General features: G+C 32.0%; 1 protein-coding gene across 1 annotated transcript in view; it reads right to left on the minus strand.

Moving 5' to 3' along the window:
* Positions 1-20,080, minus strand: part of LOC118188978 (polycystin-1-like protein 1) — a 601,848-nt gene that overhangs the window by 266,727 nt on the left and 315,041 nt on the right. The window contains exon 6 of the mRNA XM_085820080.1: positions 1,261-1,373. Within this exon, the coding sequence (XP_085676206.1) occupies positions 1,261-1,373 (113 nt within the window). The remainder of the gene's footprint in view (positions 1-1,260; positions 1,374-20,080) is intronic.

The following is a 20,080-nucleotide window of genomic DNA, read 5'->3' on the forward strand; positions in this document are numbered from 1 at the left end:
CTTTACATTCTTGTACATTCGGACCCTCACCGGTGTATGTCGACAATCACAGATATGCTCTGGTTTAGGTCGAAAAGAGAGGAGTATATGTACACGCTGCCATTCCAAAAGGAAGTGTTCCACAAATAAAAGCAGTTGTAAAAGCAAGGGCCTCTTGTGCAGTTCAAAGTGTCATAATCTCATTTTGAATGTACTGTGTGCTTTAAGTTCTTATTCTGAGTCTCAAGTGCGTTTTTTCGCGAATGAATTACGAAGAATGAAATATAATATTCTTATATGTTCAACATTCACCGGTGTAAGTCAGGTGTCTTACAGTCAAGTGTAAGTCAGGTGTCAGAAGTATTTGGAAAATATTTCGGACATACACCAAGCGACTATGTGAATGTTGACATTCAGCGGTGAAATTCGACATTCTCCAGATTTTGGTGTTTCACCGTAACATATACATTTTTTGCAACAGACAGGTGAGGGCGTTCGTACGTCCAGAAAATATGTAGCCTATAAAGATTAGTAGAAGAACGTTTGTCTTCGCAAAGATTTTTTTAAAATCTTACAATATAAATGTAGTTCGTTATTTTTACTAGCTTTTAGTTATACAACAAGTGTTTTCCCCTCTCGTAATATTTTGTTTTTGAGTATAAAATGTTATTCCCTTCTGTTTCAATATAAATGTTAAGATGAGTGTTTTTGCCCTATATTAACTATGTAGCATTGAAAAGAAAGCATCTGAAAATTATTTTCATTGTTTTATATTGATTGTAAAAGAAATGGGTACGAAGCTTACGAATATAAGTAATATCAAGCATAATAATTTAATCTTTTAGTTCCTCCGAGATAAGTATAAATTGCATTTTAGCTTACGGAAAGGGAACTCTCGATAACCCGAATGCCCTCTAGTCTCAGTATATCCGAATATTTATAGAGGATATATTCCTCTGCATTTACCAAAATTTAACTTTCGTTCGGAGATGATTTTAAACGAAAAGATCTCTACGTTTTGAGAACAATAAAAAGCGCGTCCTTTGTATGTAATAAATATATCTGGGTTCAATCGGTTTTGTGTATGGTATTTTATTTTATTGTTATATACTACTGAAGTTGCCAAGTATGTTCAGCATCAGCTGACCAGTCGAAAAGCAATTAATGTTATTTCCCAATTTTAAAATATGAGATCCAAAAATATCAGATCTAACTTTTCTGAAATGTTTTAGATTCAAAAGATTTTATAGTAAAGTCCAAATTTGAAGATTAAATGCTTACCAATAAGTGAAAATCTATTGCTTTTCCTGCTTCTGCGAAGACCTCGTAGAATAAACAAGGGTTGGTTATATCTTCATTAATTTCCACACGAGTAGTGGCAGTTCCTTCAGACACTGCAAGCAAAGAATTTATAATTATACTAAACAATATTACATACAACACTGTTGTATAGAAACAAACAGCTTTATTTGCTAACACGTCATACATCATCGGTACCATGCCAAAACAACCAAACTGCAAAATAGCTATCCCCCCCCAAAAAAAAATATGTTTAAAAATTCCCTATGCGCTCGGTTTTGAGAAAATTTAATTATGACTTGTACCTAGTAATTATCAGATATGCATATCAGAGAATATGCTTTCTATTTCATTATAAAATCAAAAAGAATTCAAAAATGCATGCAAGTGAAAACAGCAAAAAATACAGTTTCGTAGTTTTGGCAAGCTGCAAATGACACTATCTTTCCACCATATGAAGACGATTTCGTATAGATATATGTCTTTTTTCTAGCATAATATAAAATACCAAAAATCGATTTAGAAAATGATAGGAATTGGAAGAACACATAAAAATTAAGATTTCGTAATTTTTACAGAACTATGGTCGACTCTTATGTGGTCGGTCCAAGATCCGGAATGAACAACAACAATAGACAAATAAGTCATGCAATTAGCATAAAAATTACAATACATTTTAATGATTACTCTAAAACTTAAAGTTAGCTGAGTTATGATATAGTTATGTATCTAAATATACAGTAGGAGTAAAAATTCGATATCGATTAATTTCTTAATTATTAAATCAGCTAATTTATAACGCAACTAGGATATCTTACACAAATGCAACAGCCATTTATCAAAAATTCTCTCCTAGAATTCTAACAACTGTATGGTCTTCAAGCCAGATGAAAGCAGGGAGAAATTAATGACACGAAGAGTTAATTAATTTATTTAATATTACGATTCTCAATCTTTGATACTCAGTGTAATCTTTGATTCAAAAATGGAACTCATTCATTTAATGCCATGAAAGCCGTTAAATCCTTATGTTAGCTCCAAATTCAATTAAATTATTATTCTGTGCACGTTCAAGCGTATGAATGTGCGTAAAGTCAGGTTTCTTTCAGACTTTAATTTAATTGCATGATTGCACATTCAGAACTTTATTTTGTAGGACAAAACATATTCACTGTGCTGCTTTGGCCATTCTTATGCAAGATGTGTAAAAGAAACTGCCTACAGGCTTTATTTCTTTGGATATTGATCGCATATTTATACAGTAGTTATCTGAAATGATCCTTCAAATAACTGGAAAATCCTAATAACTGGATCACAAGTTATCGGAATAACAGGGTTTTCTTTTTTAAACAGAACAACTACGTATTTGCTATAACGCAAGGGAGGGAATTTTATTGCTTTAATCTATTTTATTTCAATAAATATTACTCAGAAGAAAATAATAAAATAGTTTAACTTCCGTTAGACCGGTGGTTTTCTACATCTTTTGCCCCATGCACACCTTTCAGCACTGCTAGAAGATTATTCACCCCCTTCCTAAACTCGATAAATGCATATGCATTTATTTAGATTTAAATTATTTTTTAAACTTTTTTCATATATTAAAGAAGATAAATTATAGGAAACGTTGATTAAAACTTGAATAAAATTAGTTTTTATATTCATAAACTAAAACTAAATACTAAATAGTTAAATAATATAAAATACATTTTAATTAATAAAAAGTTTTAAGCATTCCTGAGTGATGTAATTCAGTTTTTATTCACTAAGAAACCTAGGACTGTTTTCTCCTCGCCATTTCTTGCACACGCGGAGTGTTTGTAAAGGCAAAACACAGGTCTCTTTCAACCTTCAATCTATTTCTTTGCGAAAATTCTTCAATCTGTTTTATTTTCAACAAAATTTAAAAACTAAACTAAAAAAGATGTGCCTACACAAATGGAAGCAATCCACGGATCTCTGCCAATCTTTGGTATGACTTGCACATCAAGGACCAATTCTCTGTGACTGGTTTTTCTTCAAATATATCTTTTGTTTGACAATCAGCCTTCATTTCGAGAAATTCATCTTGAAAATCATCATTTTAAACCAATAATTTGAAAGGATTTCTCACTAAGCCCGACTCCTCATCAGAAAATTCAGAAAAATACCACCTACATTCGTTCCGTAGGTCTGTCAAATGCTTCAAAATTATTTTTTTCCCTATCATCGAGTACTTGATCAATACCACAAGCAATAAAAACTGATGGCAATTCTCAAATCAGTATTCACTGTAATACTTTTCACGCTAAGATTTCTCTTCCAATTTTCTAGTTTACGCAGAAGAGCTTTCAAAAAATCAATGAATTTTATGATATTTTTTCCTTGCATACGATTTACTTTATCCAGCTGCTTAAAATATCGCCAAATAAGAAAGGCGGAAGATCTATTCTTCGTCATCCATCCAGGCAAAAAATTTCATTTTGCCTTTAATAATAACAAGAAAAAATCATTTATAAGATCAGTTACATTTCTTCTTGAAAATTATCGAACATTTGTATGAAAAAAGAAGGAAATGGTGGTCTGCATCCAAGCAAATGCATAATTGTTAGAAAAGTAAAAAAATTCATATTTTGAGTTATTTGATCCCAAATCTGAAGCTGGAAGAGATTTTGAAGCCTGTGCTTGAGAATTGATCATACATCTAATGCCTTTCATTTCTGAAGACATGTTTTTCAATTTTCCCTTGAATCAACGTAGCTAGTGCTCCATCTGGGTAGCATCCAAATACATTATCCCGTCAGAGATTTTCTAACTGAAAATAAAGTTGAAGCGTTTTTAAAAATATCAGAGGCTGTGGTGGCTGTTTCTAGAGCAGAATAAAAGACAAAAATGAACTGAAGTGAATATATCTTAATAATAACAGCAATTGAGAGCACGATGACACATCAGTCGATTCATCGAGTTGAAAAGTTACATGCTGAAGACTTAATCTCCAGCACTATTTTGATATCAATTGCCATATCACTGATTCTTCTTTGAATAGTGCTGCTTAATAGTAAAACAGCTGGAATTCTCCATTTCTTTACAAAAAATAATTTCCGACATTTTGAGAACTCAAGCTTTGATCAAATTTTCTCCAGTCGATGAGTTTTTTTTTCTGATTTGTTCAGTAACCTTGTGGCTTTTTTCTTCGAATACCCCTATCGAATCTGATTTCTCCAAAAAATTCCATACCGCTTAAAAAGACTTTTGTCCTTGTTCTTATATTGAGGATGACCATTCTGCCAATGTTGCTTTAGCTTGGTTGGTTTCAGAGAATCATTTGATAAAACTTTGCTGCAAATAACACATTCGGATTTTTCTTCTCCATCGATTGTAACGGACGTGAAACCACACTGAACATATGAATCTTTATACTTTCCTTTTGGCATTCATTTTGGTCTATTATCGACAAATATAAAATTTACAAGATAATTGTACAAGTGGACAAAATTCGTTTGTCACAACTACGAGTTCTGACAAGATAAGGAAGAATCGACGCGCAATAAGAAGTTCCAACGCTACATGATGAAATGAAAGCACGGTAATTTGTAAAAACTTGCTTTCGACTTAAGAAGCGTCTTCCACCCAGTTTCATTTAAGAGAGGGGATGATCTTGGAAGCAAGTGCCAGATTACTATTTCACATACTTTTTTTTCAACTTCACTTGGACTGAAGCAGGAAGCAGGTGGAGTCAAGCCGAACGAATTCCCCTTCAATTTATGAAATTCCCCCTCCCGAAGGGAGAATTCCTCCCTGGTTCAGAATCCTTGCATTAGATAAAAGGCGAAACTTGTTTTTTCAAGAACATTTAATAGAATAACAATATTTTTCATTTGCTTACACAAAGAACTTGTTTCTGTCTAAAGTAAAATAAAATGGCCTTAAATTTTATTTGCATGGGCCATAAAACTAAACGAATAGCCTCAATTTTAATTTAATATATTAAAATCAAATAAATAAATTATTTTTATTTATTTAAAGTTAGACAAATAATATATTTCTGTTTGATTTAAATAAAAATGTAATGCATGCTGCCCACTTTCGTTTAGTATGTCTTTAGAAAAAGAGGGATTTGTTATGGCTAATCAGGAATTCTCAATCGGTAGACAATTCGTTTCACAATTGCAGATGGGAAGTGCTGAATCTCAAAGTTAAATAATATGCAGTTAAAATAATACGATTCAGAATTGCTTAAAAATCAAATTTAGACATCATGTAGGCTTAAGTACATTGAATACAATAATGTATATTTAAAGACCATACCTATTAAATATAATAAATTCTAAATTTCTGTAAAACTTTATAGTGTACTAAAATACTGTTTTTGAGTTTCTATTTTTTATGTATTATTTAAAAAACATCACTTAAATATTAGCTCATCTTCCTCCCCTTTAAAAATCACTAAATAAATACGCATAATTCTTTATATTTATTTATTTATGTACTACTGCATTTGTATGGTTCAGTACAGTAATGCTATTAATGTCTTTGATTGTGATCATAGTTTACGAGCGGTAGGTCATCAAACGGGTGATAGGTGTCTTGTTGCGGAAATACTTGTGCCGTCTTCATTCTCCCATAATGTAGCCTCAGTAAATCACAGACCTGAATCTACACTTCATTCAGGAAGCACTATGTAAATACTATATGATGCTTGTTGGGATATTATCACATTCAGTCGAACATAAGAGTCCTCCATTAAGTTTTTAATTAGGTTTAATGTTCGTTTGACTTCCGGTTCGAGCTCAGAAAGATAGTATCTCTTTCTGAACACGAATCTGAATCTTTTTTCTTCTTACAGAAGGGCAAATTACTTAAATTAGCCTACTAAACAAGAATTAGTACTTATTTGTTTTTATCTCTTCATTCCCTAAATTTTATTTTACCATTTTGAAATGCTTTCTTAATCTGAAAGAACAACAACAACAAAAAAAAAAAAAAAAAAAAAAAAAAAAAAGATAAAAACAATTTGAATTGAAAGAGGAAATAATAAAGTATTTTTTTCTTATATTTCATATTTCGAACATAATACACAAAACGATTGCATTGAATTTTCCATAAATAGAAGCTACAACAAATCACTACGAAAGACGACTGCAAAAAATTATTTCAATAACTTTTAAGGAATACACTTAATAGTTAAACTACACATGTAGTTAACTGTGAAATAAATGACACTAACTATATTAATAACTCTAATATTAATGATAATAAAAATACTGATTATTTACGACACGATGAAAATGAACAAATAATCAAATAATCAAACTGTAATTTATTTAAGGGGGTAAAAGAGAAAACAAGAATTTTTATGTTCATATTTTAATAACAGCCACAATTATTTAACCCATCAAAATAAATTAAATAACAATACTGCAAATAAAAAACAGAAATCAAATCAATTAAATCTCTCAAAGAAATTAACATGAAGAGCAAAAAAACAAAAATGCATGATAACAGGAGAATGCAAAACAGGTAACAACGATAATTCAACATATTATCTCATTATCTTTTCATTATTTAATAAGAACAATGCGAATTTTAATTAGATTTGCAAACACGAATGTCGCATATCTTTGGAGTTAGAAACAATTATAAAGAATTCAAGCTCATTCCCTTTCAATTCGTTCTCGGTGACAAATGTTGATTAAAACGCAGTCCCAAAATTAAACAAAAAGGACGCAAAAATGCAACAGATTAAACAATACTCAACGTAAGAAACGTATAAATGACAACTTTTTCAGGAAGCCGAGATCATTAGAAGTCCTGTGCAGTTTTATAATCCGACTTTAAAAGTGTTTACTTAATGAAGACAATGGGCTTAATTAGCTGTTGGAAGTTGAAAATGGTTATTTTCTGCAAGGTTTGTTTCATTTCCACAGTCGCCATTTAAAAAGCTTTTATAAAGTGAAACTTTCCTTCTAATTAATATAATTAAAGTCGGTGACGTGATGAGGAGGAAGAATTCTCTAACTTCCGACGTCTTTTACATTTTTTTTCCTGGTGAGCAACCTTTCACCGTTTTCTCTTCCACCCCCTTCCCTCAAGCAAAGTCGGATCATTTTACGGCAAAACACAAAAGAACACTTAAAGCAGTTTCCTTAAATGGCAAAATGGCGCCCGCGGCGCTGCGAAAGCTCGGTTGTTAACAAATGAAAGCGTCGGCCAGACGATAACGCTGACGTTGCCAAACGGGAATTCGCTAAAATGTTCCCGCGGCTCTCTGATTGCGATAATGAATTGTGACATTTCCAGAACCAGATGGGGAGGCAAGAAGATTCTTTTCTCGACCCGATATATATATCTATCTATGTCTCGTTTCCATTATCAAAAAGGAAATATTTCTAATGGTGTGTAATTGTTCCACAGCCCCAAAATTATCTAAGTATCAAATTTCAGTTGCCACTTCAGGTACTGTTAAGTTGCAGTCAGAATTCCTTTTCGCTCTAGGCAGAAAGCGTTTAATATCAAGTGAACCACGAAACAGGTAACTGGACAGATTGAGTAAGATATTCACTCGTGCATTGGAGCATCCACGTTAGACTCACAGAGTTAATACATTTCCGTTCTTAAAAAAAAAAAAAAAAAAAAAAAAAAATACTAAAACCAGAAATGTGTTGTGAAATTTTCCTTAGGTAGGCAGAATAGAAATATAGCTGTCGTATACTTTCGAACGATATGCTGAATGATATACTGCTGAATGCTGGACATCAGAAAAACAAGTATCTTCAATTCGAGAAAAGAAAAGTGTCAGCGTGTATTTACAGTAAAACACTAATCCTTAATTTAAACAGCACTAAATGAAATTTTTTGGCCTAAGAATATCATACACAAAATATATTTTTTTTTAATATAGAAAGAAATTTCTGTTATATTTCTTCTTGTTAACACTCAACATTTCCCAGCTGACTACGTGTCTGAAGTCTATAATCATCACCTAGCATATAATGTCAACATAAAAGGTTATCGTGCTTTAATACACACATGTATACAATAAATGTGTATTGCGTATGCCGTCAGCATTAAGAGTACGTTGAAATTAGACGCTGCTGCGTAACAATTTGTTGGAATCTGCTCATTGCAATCAGCCAGTTATGAGCTATGGCGGAGGAAAGACGTGTTTTAAAATATGCTATAAATCATGGATAATGCACTTAGATAAAATTTTTTTTCTAAAAAAGTACTAAAATACCAAAAAATGTTAAAATTAGTTTATGCTGCTGCTGAAAATGACTACTTATGTGAGAAATGCGAGCCAATCAAGATAAACATCAGAGTGACAGGAATTGTGTGGTTGTTGATCTCAACGGTGTTTCACCAAAAAACACATGATGAACTCTAGATGTTATAAGAGAATATCAAAGTACACAAGACCCGTTCAGTGCTAAACGAAACATCGTTAAACGAGGTCATCTTAACAGGTAAATAATAAGGATAAATGATACAGAAGATATACTAAGAAGATTTATCAGTTTTTTTGTTTTATTTTGTAACATTTATTGGTAAATACCGTTTTATTACATTAATTATAGACTTATTTATTGCTAATATCGATCTTCATTAATAAAACATTCACAAAAAATTGAGAAACTTCGAGTAAAGAAGTTATGTTTGTGATGCAAAATTTTTTCTTCATTTGACTTCTTTTCTTTTTTCTTTTTCGTGTGTGTGTGTGTGAAAAAGACATTTTAACATCTTTTTCCTTTTATTCTTTCGTTCCATACTCTTTTCAGCAGTTAGTTATCGAGAGCAATGACATTTCGTTTTAGCATCAGCGACACTTCGTCTTGCCTTTGAACTTCTATCAAAATTTAAATCATTTTGTATACTGATTCATAATTTTCGTTGGAGTGGCTAAATTGTTTTAGAACCCTTTGAAAGTTCTTTTCGCCCTTACCTTCAGAAACGCTTATTTCGCGATATTCATGCGCTTAATGCTTGACTAATTTTTAAGATTGTCATTGGAAATAATTTCACCAGTCGTAACTTGCAATAATTTTTCAGTATCCTGCTTATTTATATTATTCAGCCCGTTTCATTAGCTATCTTGACAATTTCGTCGACACTTACAATACATTCTATTGTGTCTAATCGTTGCTTAGCAACGGATTTACATACTTCCATACTCTTTTCAAACAATTCTCAGTAACTTCCAGAAAAGACTGATGTTGTTTAGAGTATCCATGGCAGTGTAGCTTTTCCACAAATTGTGATGGGTTGTTTATCTTCTCCAGCGGTTTTATCAAAGTCTGCCGCAGACAAAAAGCTTCAAAATTTGAAATTACATCTTTACCCATTGGTTGGATTAGTGACGTTATGTATGGCGGCAACAAAAGCACTTTTGACGGAATGCATGCTGTTAAGTTGTACAAATTCGTTGGAATTCTCGGTGAATTACCAATCAAAAGCAAAACTTTCGGTTCAAGTTTTTAAATTCACCGAATCAGTTCTCCAAATGTTTTTCATGATTCAAGATTTTTCATTGTGTTTCCAGATTACTGGTAAAGATAATTTTGAAATTCCTTTCAGTGCTGTTGGGAATTTGAAATGATAAACAAGCAGTGATTTAAATTTAATTTGCGCTACCACCAGCAGAAGTGTTAAATGTGTATTGCGTATCTTTGGTAGCCTTAAATCCTGAACCAACCCAGCAATACCGATACCGCGTGCGATTTCAGGGAATCCCAATACTACTATACTACTGCGTAATACTGAAACAGCGATAGGCAGAGCAGCGTTAGGCGGGGTTTTATTACACTTAAACATTGTGAGTAGTAACCGAGGTGAAAAATATCCAAAACATTCCATCCTCTATTACGACAATGCCCTGCGTCATATATCTCTTCGAGTACGACAATGTATGTCAAATTAAAAACGATATGATATGTCCTAATGCACCTTATTTGTTGGCTTTATCTCCAATGCAATTTAAGGCTTTCTCCGTAAGTTAAAATAACAACGAAAGATAAAGGTTTTGAATAGATTCTGAACATCGAGGCAGCCATGATAACACAATGAGAGATACTCACGAAAAAGAACTTCTAGAATTGTATATGATGTGAGATCACTTATATAATTATAAGTGATGTGAGATCCGATCGTGACTGGCTCAGAGAACTGACTAATTGTGAACAAACGGTGATTCGACAAAACAGTGGGCAGCTCCTTAGAAAACTCATCTTGGAAATCTGCCAGAAAAGTTCGATCCTCATTTTAGGGGAAAAAAAAGAATGTTTCTCCTCCTGCGTTAAAGATAAGTTTAACTTTCTGAACATAAGTTTAACTATCATTTTCCAACATTCTGAACATTTTTTGTTCTAGAAATTTACCACTGATTCTATGTAGAAAGGAGGCTTTAAGGAATCGCTGAACTACAGTTTCACAAAAGTTGGCAGTTCGTTTGAATCAATCCTCCCAATCCCTTTCCTCAGTGCAGAGGAGGCTTTCGCTCTTTGCCCCATCACATCACCCCGCTCTTGATTCCCTCCACGTTCCCGATCTTATTCATACCTCGATCCCCATCACAGTGTGGTTGAAGCAAAGTAGAATATTCCGAAGGCGACAATTATAATAAGCCTTTTACGGCAATAGCATTTTTTTTTGTCTTGCTTTTTTTAATTTTTTTGGGTTCCTATTATGTTTTTAAAGGCTCACAATAATTTTTGAATTCGGGGAAAAAGTCTTCGCAAACGTAACAACAAATTGCGAACCTAAACAGAATTAATTAATTTGAATTCTGTACTAAACAGAATTCAAATTAAGAGGTTTTTTTATGTGTTCCCAGTAAACTGAGCCTTTGCCAATTTGTATGTGTTTGAAAAAACCGAGAGTCTACACTAATTTGCATGTATCTGTAAAAATTATGTGTTTTGTTAAATTTATATTTTAATTATGAAAGTACTTTTATTTCAAAACAAATTGTAAATCCATTAATGAAAAAAATTAAAAGTTTATTAAAATTGATAAGTTTTAAGATGCCCTGGAAAATATCAAGTTGTAAAAAGAAAATTATAAATGAAAATAAAAACTTTACTCAACATTTAACTTAATAACAAGTGTATTTTAGATTAATTAAAAATTTTTTACAAAGCGTAAGTGTAGTTATATTATTTTAAAATAAAGTTAAAAAGAAATACAGAAATACAAAGGCAAAGTTGATTAAAACATAAGATATGAAAAAACTAATTCTGGTATAGATTTCAATATTTTTACCATAAGCATAGGAACCTTTTGTTTCTAGGTACAGTAAATGGATTACTAAATACAATTCTTCTTTTAGAGTAAGCATATGAAAAGATAGGCTTCATATTTGCAGAATCTTCCCTCAATGCAGTTAAAAGAGTGTTTAAAAACTTCTGAACCTTCTTACAAGAAAATACATATAAATATATATACATATATTTCTATGTACTTTGGAATTTTGAGCTGGATCTATATATCTCCAGCATTTATACTTTCCCGTACTTTTACTTCGTATTTATTCATTTACGTATGTATATTTACATATATACTGGGAATATATAGATCTGGTGGAATCATTCCATGGAACCATTTTCCTTGAACTGCTTGCAGAGTCGAATTACGTTTGTTCTAATATAAAAATAACATGAAAAACACTTTATTTTTTATTTTTGCACATTAAAAACGTCATTATTATAGCTTTTCTAAAATTTTAAGGTGTTAAATTATATTACACAATGCTACCTTGCATTTATCCTTCACGTGCTTAAGCAGAAGTTGTTGCTGTGCAGTACATTATATTGACTCACAGCGGTAGTGTGAAACTACAGTGAGTCAAAAAAAGTGCAATGCAGAACAAGCTTTCACATATGTTTTTAAAGAATAATTAAATACTTGTTTATAATTTAAATGAAATAGTAAGTAGTAAATTAGAAAAGATTATTCGTGACCTAGTTGGTCAAAAATTGCGCGTTGAGCTGCAAATTTTTAAAAAAGAATGATAATAAAAGGAGAGAGAGAAAAAATAGCTAAAGCTGTAAAGATCATTTTTCAGCATGCCTTCGTGATGTAATGGTTACCAAACTCGGCGCGTATTCGAGAGGTCCAGTTTCGGGTCCCAGCGGGAACGTTGCATATTTCTTTGATTTCCTTCTTTCAGAAATAACCTAATGACTCTGCAGTGGTACCCGAACTAAAAGGTGGCGGATGATGATTCTTTACCACCAGGATTTGGCGATTGGATCCCTAATTCCCAGTCGCCCTTTGAAAGTTCTCCCTCCTTTCTGCTTGCCCTTGTGGTGTAATGGTTAGCAGAATCGGCGCGTATTCTGTGGTCCAGGTTCGAGTCTCGGTGAGGCCATTGTTCATTTTTCACGTCTCCTGCTTCCAAATAACCTAATATGTGTTTTGTTAAATTTAAATCTTAATGTACATTTATTACATGCCATATCTTAAAACTGAACGAAATCGGAAAACTTTATAATTTAAAATAAAGTTAAATTAATATTTAATTGTATACTTTTCGCGTAGGAACGAGAAAGTAATGGTTAAATAAGAACTGGAGCACACAATAGTATATTAAAGAAAACTTAACAAAAATATTTCTAATAACGGACTGGGCTTCAGTTCCTTTAAAAAAAATTAATGAGTTAAGCAGTCATGGATTTTCGAAGATTTTGATTGAGGTTTGCTTCTAGCCTTTCCGATTTTGTGATGATTTTTCAAGTGCATATATGTTGGAAATTCTGTCTTAATTAATTTTGTCTTGCAATTGACTCCAAATGTGCTCCAAAAAATTGAAGTCTGTATATAAGGATTTCGATTATATAGGGATAGGTATATAAAGTCCGCAGCTTGCAAATATGAGCATTGCGCTTCGAATCGTCGTCTTGATAAAGATTTAACGCGACAATATGTCCATTTTTATGCGCTTTAGTTATCGATTTTGCCAAAAATAAAATGTGGAATTCTAACGCCACGAGTATTCATAGAGCCCAAGACCATCTGGCTACCTCCACCATGTTTTATTGGAGGACAGTATTTTAGCCACGCCATTGCTTTTAATCAATCTCAAAATATTAAATGTCACATGCAAATGTATCCGAATTCCGAAAATTTAAATTAAAAATTAAAAATGTCACATGCAAATGTATCCGAATTCCGAAAATTTTGAGCCTTTCAATCCACATCTTAGTACATTACAATCATATTCTTTGATTCGCTCAATGGATTTTTGACTCACTGAGACATGGATTTACTAGAACATGGACTAATTATTTGTCCATAAAAGTTATCTTTTCTTAAAAGATTTATATTGATTTTTGCATTATAAAGATTTACTAAAGATTCATTGGGCATTTTAAACTCAATCTGACTCCATTGCTTTTGGGATTATAAATTATATTTTTAGAGATCTACTTTTCTGCGCGTTGAACGCGCAGAAATGCCCTTGGGTGCCTTTTTCGTGGTTTGAATTTAAGCATATTTGCTTTACTATGTTTCAAAATTAAATTGAACAGTAGATTTTAATTTAATTTCAATACTTCAGCTATTTTTCCCTCAGATGTTTCCCGATTCCAGTGAAAATTTTCAAGTTTATATTTCTTCGACCCATGTTCACAAAGTAGCTCCTAAATCTTAAATTTTCCAACTTAAAAAACATTCTTTCAGATGTTTTAAAAGAAAAGTTTTCTACAATTCGCTCATTATGACATTTGAACTGCAATACTCCAATACCTTTAATACCCTAAGATGTAATTTAAAGGGAAGGTATTTAAAATATCTAATTTATTCATCAGCGTTATTTAACATTATTCTTCATAATAGATGTAGCATAATATTAAGACACAGCAATGGAAAATTTTTAGTTGTGGAATAATGGCCGAATTTTTACAATTAAATCTTTGAAATGTTGTTATGACCGCAGTACTTTTTTGACTCGCTATATACATTATCGAGGATCAGTATCAAGAACCAGCCCTTTTCAGTTTAATTTTATTTTAATAATTCCCCTAAATTTACAGCCCTCACCACTCATGTGATGTATGAATGACTAATGGTGACAAGGAACCCTTAGCTGCTATTGAGTAAAGGCTTTAATTGTTACATGCATCGTTTGATTTAATTTTATCTTAATAATGTTATAAGGTATTTCTCCCGTCTTCTTAGCGTGCTTTCGTGGTGTAGTGGTTCTGCACGCTGGGCCGGTATTCCAGAGGTCCGTGGTTCGATTCCCGGCGAAGGCGATTGCTCATTTTTCATCTTCCCTGCTTCCAAAATACTTAATATCTGTACGATATATCTAAATTCGCTGCACTACCTCAAACAGGGACTGATTTATTCACAGCCACTAGTGATCAATGATCTTCAGAGCACTTTTAGTTTAATTTTACTGTACTAAGGTATCTAATTAATTATCTATTTATGAAAAAATTCGCAGAAAAACATGAATCTTGCGGTACTTGAATTTAGCCATCAAAGAGCTCTGTGGAAGAAATGTGTTAAGTGATATAATCCGGAACTTCAGAATAACGTAGTTCATGTTATAGTACAAACAAAGTGAAATCATCTTCTTGTCCGCCGTAAGTTTTCGTAGTTCATAGGCCCACGTTAGTTAAGGAAATTTTAGCGCAGAAATAGATCCCTTTATGCAACATTTACCTTAATCGCCAGATCTCTAATGCTGTGAAATCTGGCTAATAATCGAGCTTGTACAAAGTTTTACGACAATTTAGGTTATCGAAAACTACGCGACGTCTAGTCTGCGGCAGGCACGAAACGCAGCATTTTCCTAATGTGCCCACAAACGGTAAGATTGCTGAAGCGAGTCTGGTGTGCATTCTGGTGAATATTATTTTTAAAGTAACTTAGTAATAATTTTTTGCATATCTAATAAACTTCCATACACAAATTTTCTATAGACCTTTAATATTCATAACTGATAGATTTAATGAGAATTTGCTGCAATTATTTTAACTAATAAAATACATTTTTAACACCCTTTGTTATGTTTCTGGTATAGAGTTTTTTAAATGGGACATGCAAATCAACAACGTATCTGTAGCCGGTGTGCGATATGTTGTTACCAAAATAAGTAATAAGTATTATAAAAAATGAAGTTATACGTTATTGCAACCCACATTACATACAAAGAATAATCCATTCCTCATCTAGAAGAGCAAGGCGAACGTTTTAGCATTTTTTTGCCATGTTATAACTCCACCTGCCCCTCATGGAATAAATTTTTTTCGTCTCAGACACAAGGCAGGAAAGACCAACAACCGCATAATGAGCCCGTGGTTGCGGACTTCGCATCTGATGTGCATCAATCTTCCTTCGCAATGAACATAAGTACCAAAGAAGTTCTTAATTGCCTCCTGTCTTTTTTTTTCTTTCGAAATAGCAGGTGTTATATTGCAGGTGAAGCAAACAAAAGGGAAAATGAAAACAAATTCATGACAGAATTAGAGGCATGGGGAAGGATCAGTCCTGATGTCTTAAGACACACCACAACAGAAAGGTGGGCTAAATTCACTGCCATTGAACCTTTCTTCGTAAAACATCTGCGTAAATAGTTGATAATCTTATGCGTCGGTGAAATAGTGCCGACATGTTTATTGTATATAGCAGTTATTTAAAAAATATTTTTTACCCTGTTTTTTAAATCTCAAATCCTTTCTGCTCTAAACATATTTCATCATGAATCAGTATGACAGCCTAACTATCTCCTTGTTCCAAAGGTCCGGGATGTGGCTGCAATTTCTAGAAAGCTTCTAAATGGTCATATTCTTTCTCAAAATCCTATTTTTCTCAAATGAAAGGAAATTGTTTTTTGAAAGAACATTGTGCCATGTTCTAGACTTTCTCAAAGGGGCTATGGTATCATGGAAAAATAGCATCACGCACAGCAAAGATCTAACAAAGACAAGGATGCATTTTCGAACTTACATCTTAAAACTATAAACAGAAAAAATTATGTGAAAAATTTACAGGTCTTCTTGATAGTGGAATTGTAATAAGTGACGAAAGGGGAACGTCTTTGGACCCATCACGTACAAGGGTGTCAAGTCAAAGTTGAAGAATAAGATCTACCTAACCATAAATCTGACAGAAAACAGTACAAACATAAGACTTTCATTGAGCCAAACTGACTGGAAGGAGAGAGTTATCTGTTTCGATACTTTGTAGTCGAGCCGTTTTATAGAAATAAAACAAGTTAGTCATTTTATAAAGTGAAAATGTTTTTAAATTTATTTTATTTTGAATGTATTTTTCATGTTATATATACAGTATAATTTGCCTTTTTACTTTTATTTTAAATTAAAGGAAATAACATGCAATTGTAATTACAAAATTCGTGTTACGTATAGTGAACAATCTCTAAGATATTTACACTCTTGGTTCTAACTGATATTCTACGGAGATGATGGTCAAGTTCAGCAACAATATTTAGTTATGTTTACCAAGAACTACTAGTACTTTTCAAACAAGAAGAAGATCCGACAAGGCATCAAGAAAAGATCCCCTCTATTATATTATCATTATTGGTTTCAAACTAGACTAACTTTTCAGGGATGGAAAATGCCTGAAAAAATTAACATTACTCTAGTTGAAATATACGAGTAACTAACCCCCAAAAATGCAAAATATAAAAATTTGAGTTAAAAAAAGAAGACCTCGTAGTAAATGCTAAATAGCTCACTTTTTGGCTGCCTAATATACCTATACTTATCATGTTTCGATATTAGGGAACATTATAATTTAATCTTTATCCCCTTATTTGTTAGATTTCCTTTTACTTCCATTTTTGATAGTTAATTTAGTGTCAAAGAAATATTTATATTCAACAAATTTTAATTAATATTTTAATTTTAATTCATGAATGCATGTATACAGTTGAAATCAACTTATGAATAAGCGATTTTATAATTCACAATTTGGCGTAACCTATATAGTGTGATCACTGTTTTCTTTAAAAATACATATTATATTATAATAGTTACTTCTTAAGAATGAAAAAATGTCTTTTAAAAATGACCCAAACTAATTTTTATGTTTGCTTACTTAACTTTATTTTTCCCACCGTTTCGATTATGTCGGAATTCAATTAAGCGCGATTTTATTGGAGATAAAAATTTAAACAAAGCATATATCACAGAAGTTTAGTAGAAGAAGCTGTTGGAAAATATTTCTTTGGACTTCCTTACTTTAAAAGGAAATGTTTTAATCTTCTTTAACAATTATTGCATGGGTTGGGAATGAAAGAAATATAGTAGCGATATTTTTCACTACATAAAAAAGGATTTTGTATTAAAGGTTAATTAATTGATTTCAAATTTGTATTAAAGGTTAATTAATTAACTGTAACGGAATCTTTCTCTCTAATATACCATTAAATGTAGGAAAGTATTTTTTTGATATATTTGCACATTTAATCCGATAGTTTAATGTACAAATTCGGAAAATCAAAATTCCCAAAAGAGCTAACAATAAACATTCTTAGAATGACTGACAAGAGAAATTATAAGGAGGAGTCAGCAAGAGCATTTTTAGGATGTTAAACAAGGAATTCATCTAGACAATTAAGAATAAACATCGCACAACCCGGAGTACTGTGTTTTGAGAAGGACATATTCAGGCTATTGAATCCCGAAGGCCTTAAGGTTATTCTTCAGTGTGCATCGGGACATATATTCATAAACAGGATGTTAGAAGGATGTTCTGGTTTATACACGGATGCTACACACCGTGTCTATAAATGTCCTTACGCGAATTTTATTTTTGCAACCTTTGGTCGTAGACATATACTTCCAGTTACAAATCTCTTTTAAATGACGCAAAGATTAATGTTTTGGTATGTACATATTACGAAATCGAACCCTTTTATATCCTCCTCCGGTTCCTATACTTATATTTAGGAAAACTTTGTACTTGTTACAGAAAGTAAAACACAGGAGGTTTGATTCTTCTACGTTAAATACTTACCGACATTTCATTTCAAAATCTGCGATTTTTGACGTCATATTCATCGTCTACTGAGAGGTAGCGTAATAAATAAATTATAATAAATCGAGATTGATTTTTGCCTCTTATATTCCATTTATAATACTGTTTTGTAATTTATTAGTGTCTTTAATTTATTATTTTATTACATTTGATATGCCGAAAGAATTTCCACATAAATAATTTATAGTTTTCAAGGTCTAAAAATATGCTATTAATATTATCAGAGTATTATTATTTTTTAATCATAGCCTGGTAATCGTATAAAAAGTTCATTAAATTACACACAGTTTTCATTTTAATTAATGTAGATATTTCAAGTGGGCTGCGTGCCAACACTGAAGCTTGCCAATGTTTTCTACAGCAAGAATTCTATCGATTCTGTGAATAAGATCTCCATTTTGAAAAAAAAATCATATTGATCAATACTGTTCATAATAATCTGATTAGATATGCTCGTCGCTTAATCTCCTGTTAGCAGGAAATTTTTCCTGAAATGATACTTTATTTTCAGTTAAGTACAAACATATCTCTGTTCAGTATGTCACTTCACTATTGTTACTACACTTGTTACGGAAGTAAACTTTCTGTGTTTTTAATTTTATATTAAGAAAAAAAAATACCTATGCATAAGCAAGTATACAGGGACCAGTGCAGCGTAAAAAAAGTTAAATTTCTATTTTATTTTTAGTCCAAAGGAGCTTTGACCCTGAAGGACTATTGTTTTTGTTTTTCGATTATGCGTTGAATCACTATAAATGTCCGTTTCAATTTTTAAACTATTGCCACCTAATGTTAGAGTCCTGCATTATGTTTGAAGAAATTAAATAATGAAAAATCTGCATAAATGTATGTATATTTCTCGCATTGTGATAAAACAACGGTACATAGAGCTATCAAATTTTGAAGGACGTAATCCTCCTACGAATTATGGGCACGTGGAAGATCAAATTTGAAATTTCGAATTTGTTTTATGATCAATTTCATATTTTGTAAAACTTTAACGAATTTTTGAGTAACAAACTCAACAATTTAAAAGCGAGCAATGACAACACTCTACGGAGAAAAAAAACCTTTTTACCTCCAGCGCGCGGAACTGCGTATCGGAAATCCTAAAGATATGATCATTTTAAAATTATTTTGCGATATTGCTATTGAACTGAATTTTATGGTTTATGTGCAAAGAACGTGATACTTAATAAATAAAGGTAACACATAAAATGTTAAAAAAACGCCCCTTTGGACGTAATTTAAAATCTGAAACCTTTCAGATTTATTATCATTATTATTATTATTATAAGGGCACAGCTCCAATCTTCCTAGCCGGCACAAGCCGGACGTACGATAAAAAAATGGGACTGGCCAAAAGGAAACAAATATAAGAAAAAACATATAAAGTCAAAAATCTGAGTCTCAGTGCCGAATTCCAATTCTACCTTTGTTCGTATTTCTTCATTATTGTTGTATAATCTTCATTATTGTCTCTGCAAAATCTTTCAAGTTTGATTAGTTCCTTTTTAAATCTTCCTTAAAATCCTTTCTATATTTCTCTTTTGCCCTCAGGGTAAGCGTACATTTCCATTTTATATAAATTTTAAATTTAAAAATACCGAAACATGAATCTTAGTGTAATTTAAAACACTTTCGTAAGTGGAATTATCTACAAACGGTTGCGAAATTAAGGGTCGGGTAAGGACTTTTCTGGATAAAATGTCTATTTAGAGAGACAGTTTTTGGAGAATTTTATAAAGAAAAGTTTCTGGTATTTGCACTGCAGACTGAATAAAGATCGGATAAGGACTTTTCTGGAAACGCT

This window comes from Stegodyphus dumicola, chromosome 7 (assembly GCF_044657685.1).
Source record: "Stegodyphus dumicola isolate Sdum_Otavi_A_Nest chromosome 7, ASM4465768v1".
Taxonomy (NCBI): Eukaryota; Metazoa; Arthropoda; class Arachnida; order Araneae; family Eresidae; genus Stegodyphus; species Stegodyphus dumicola.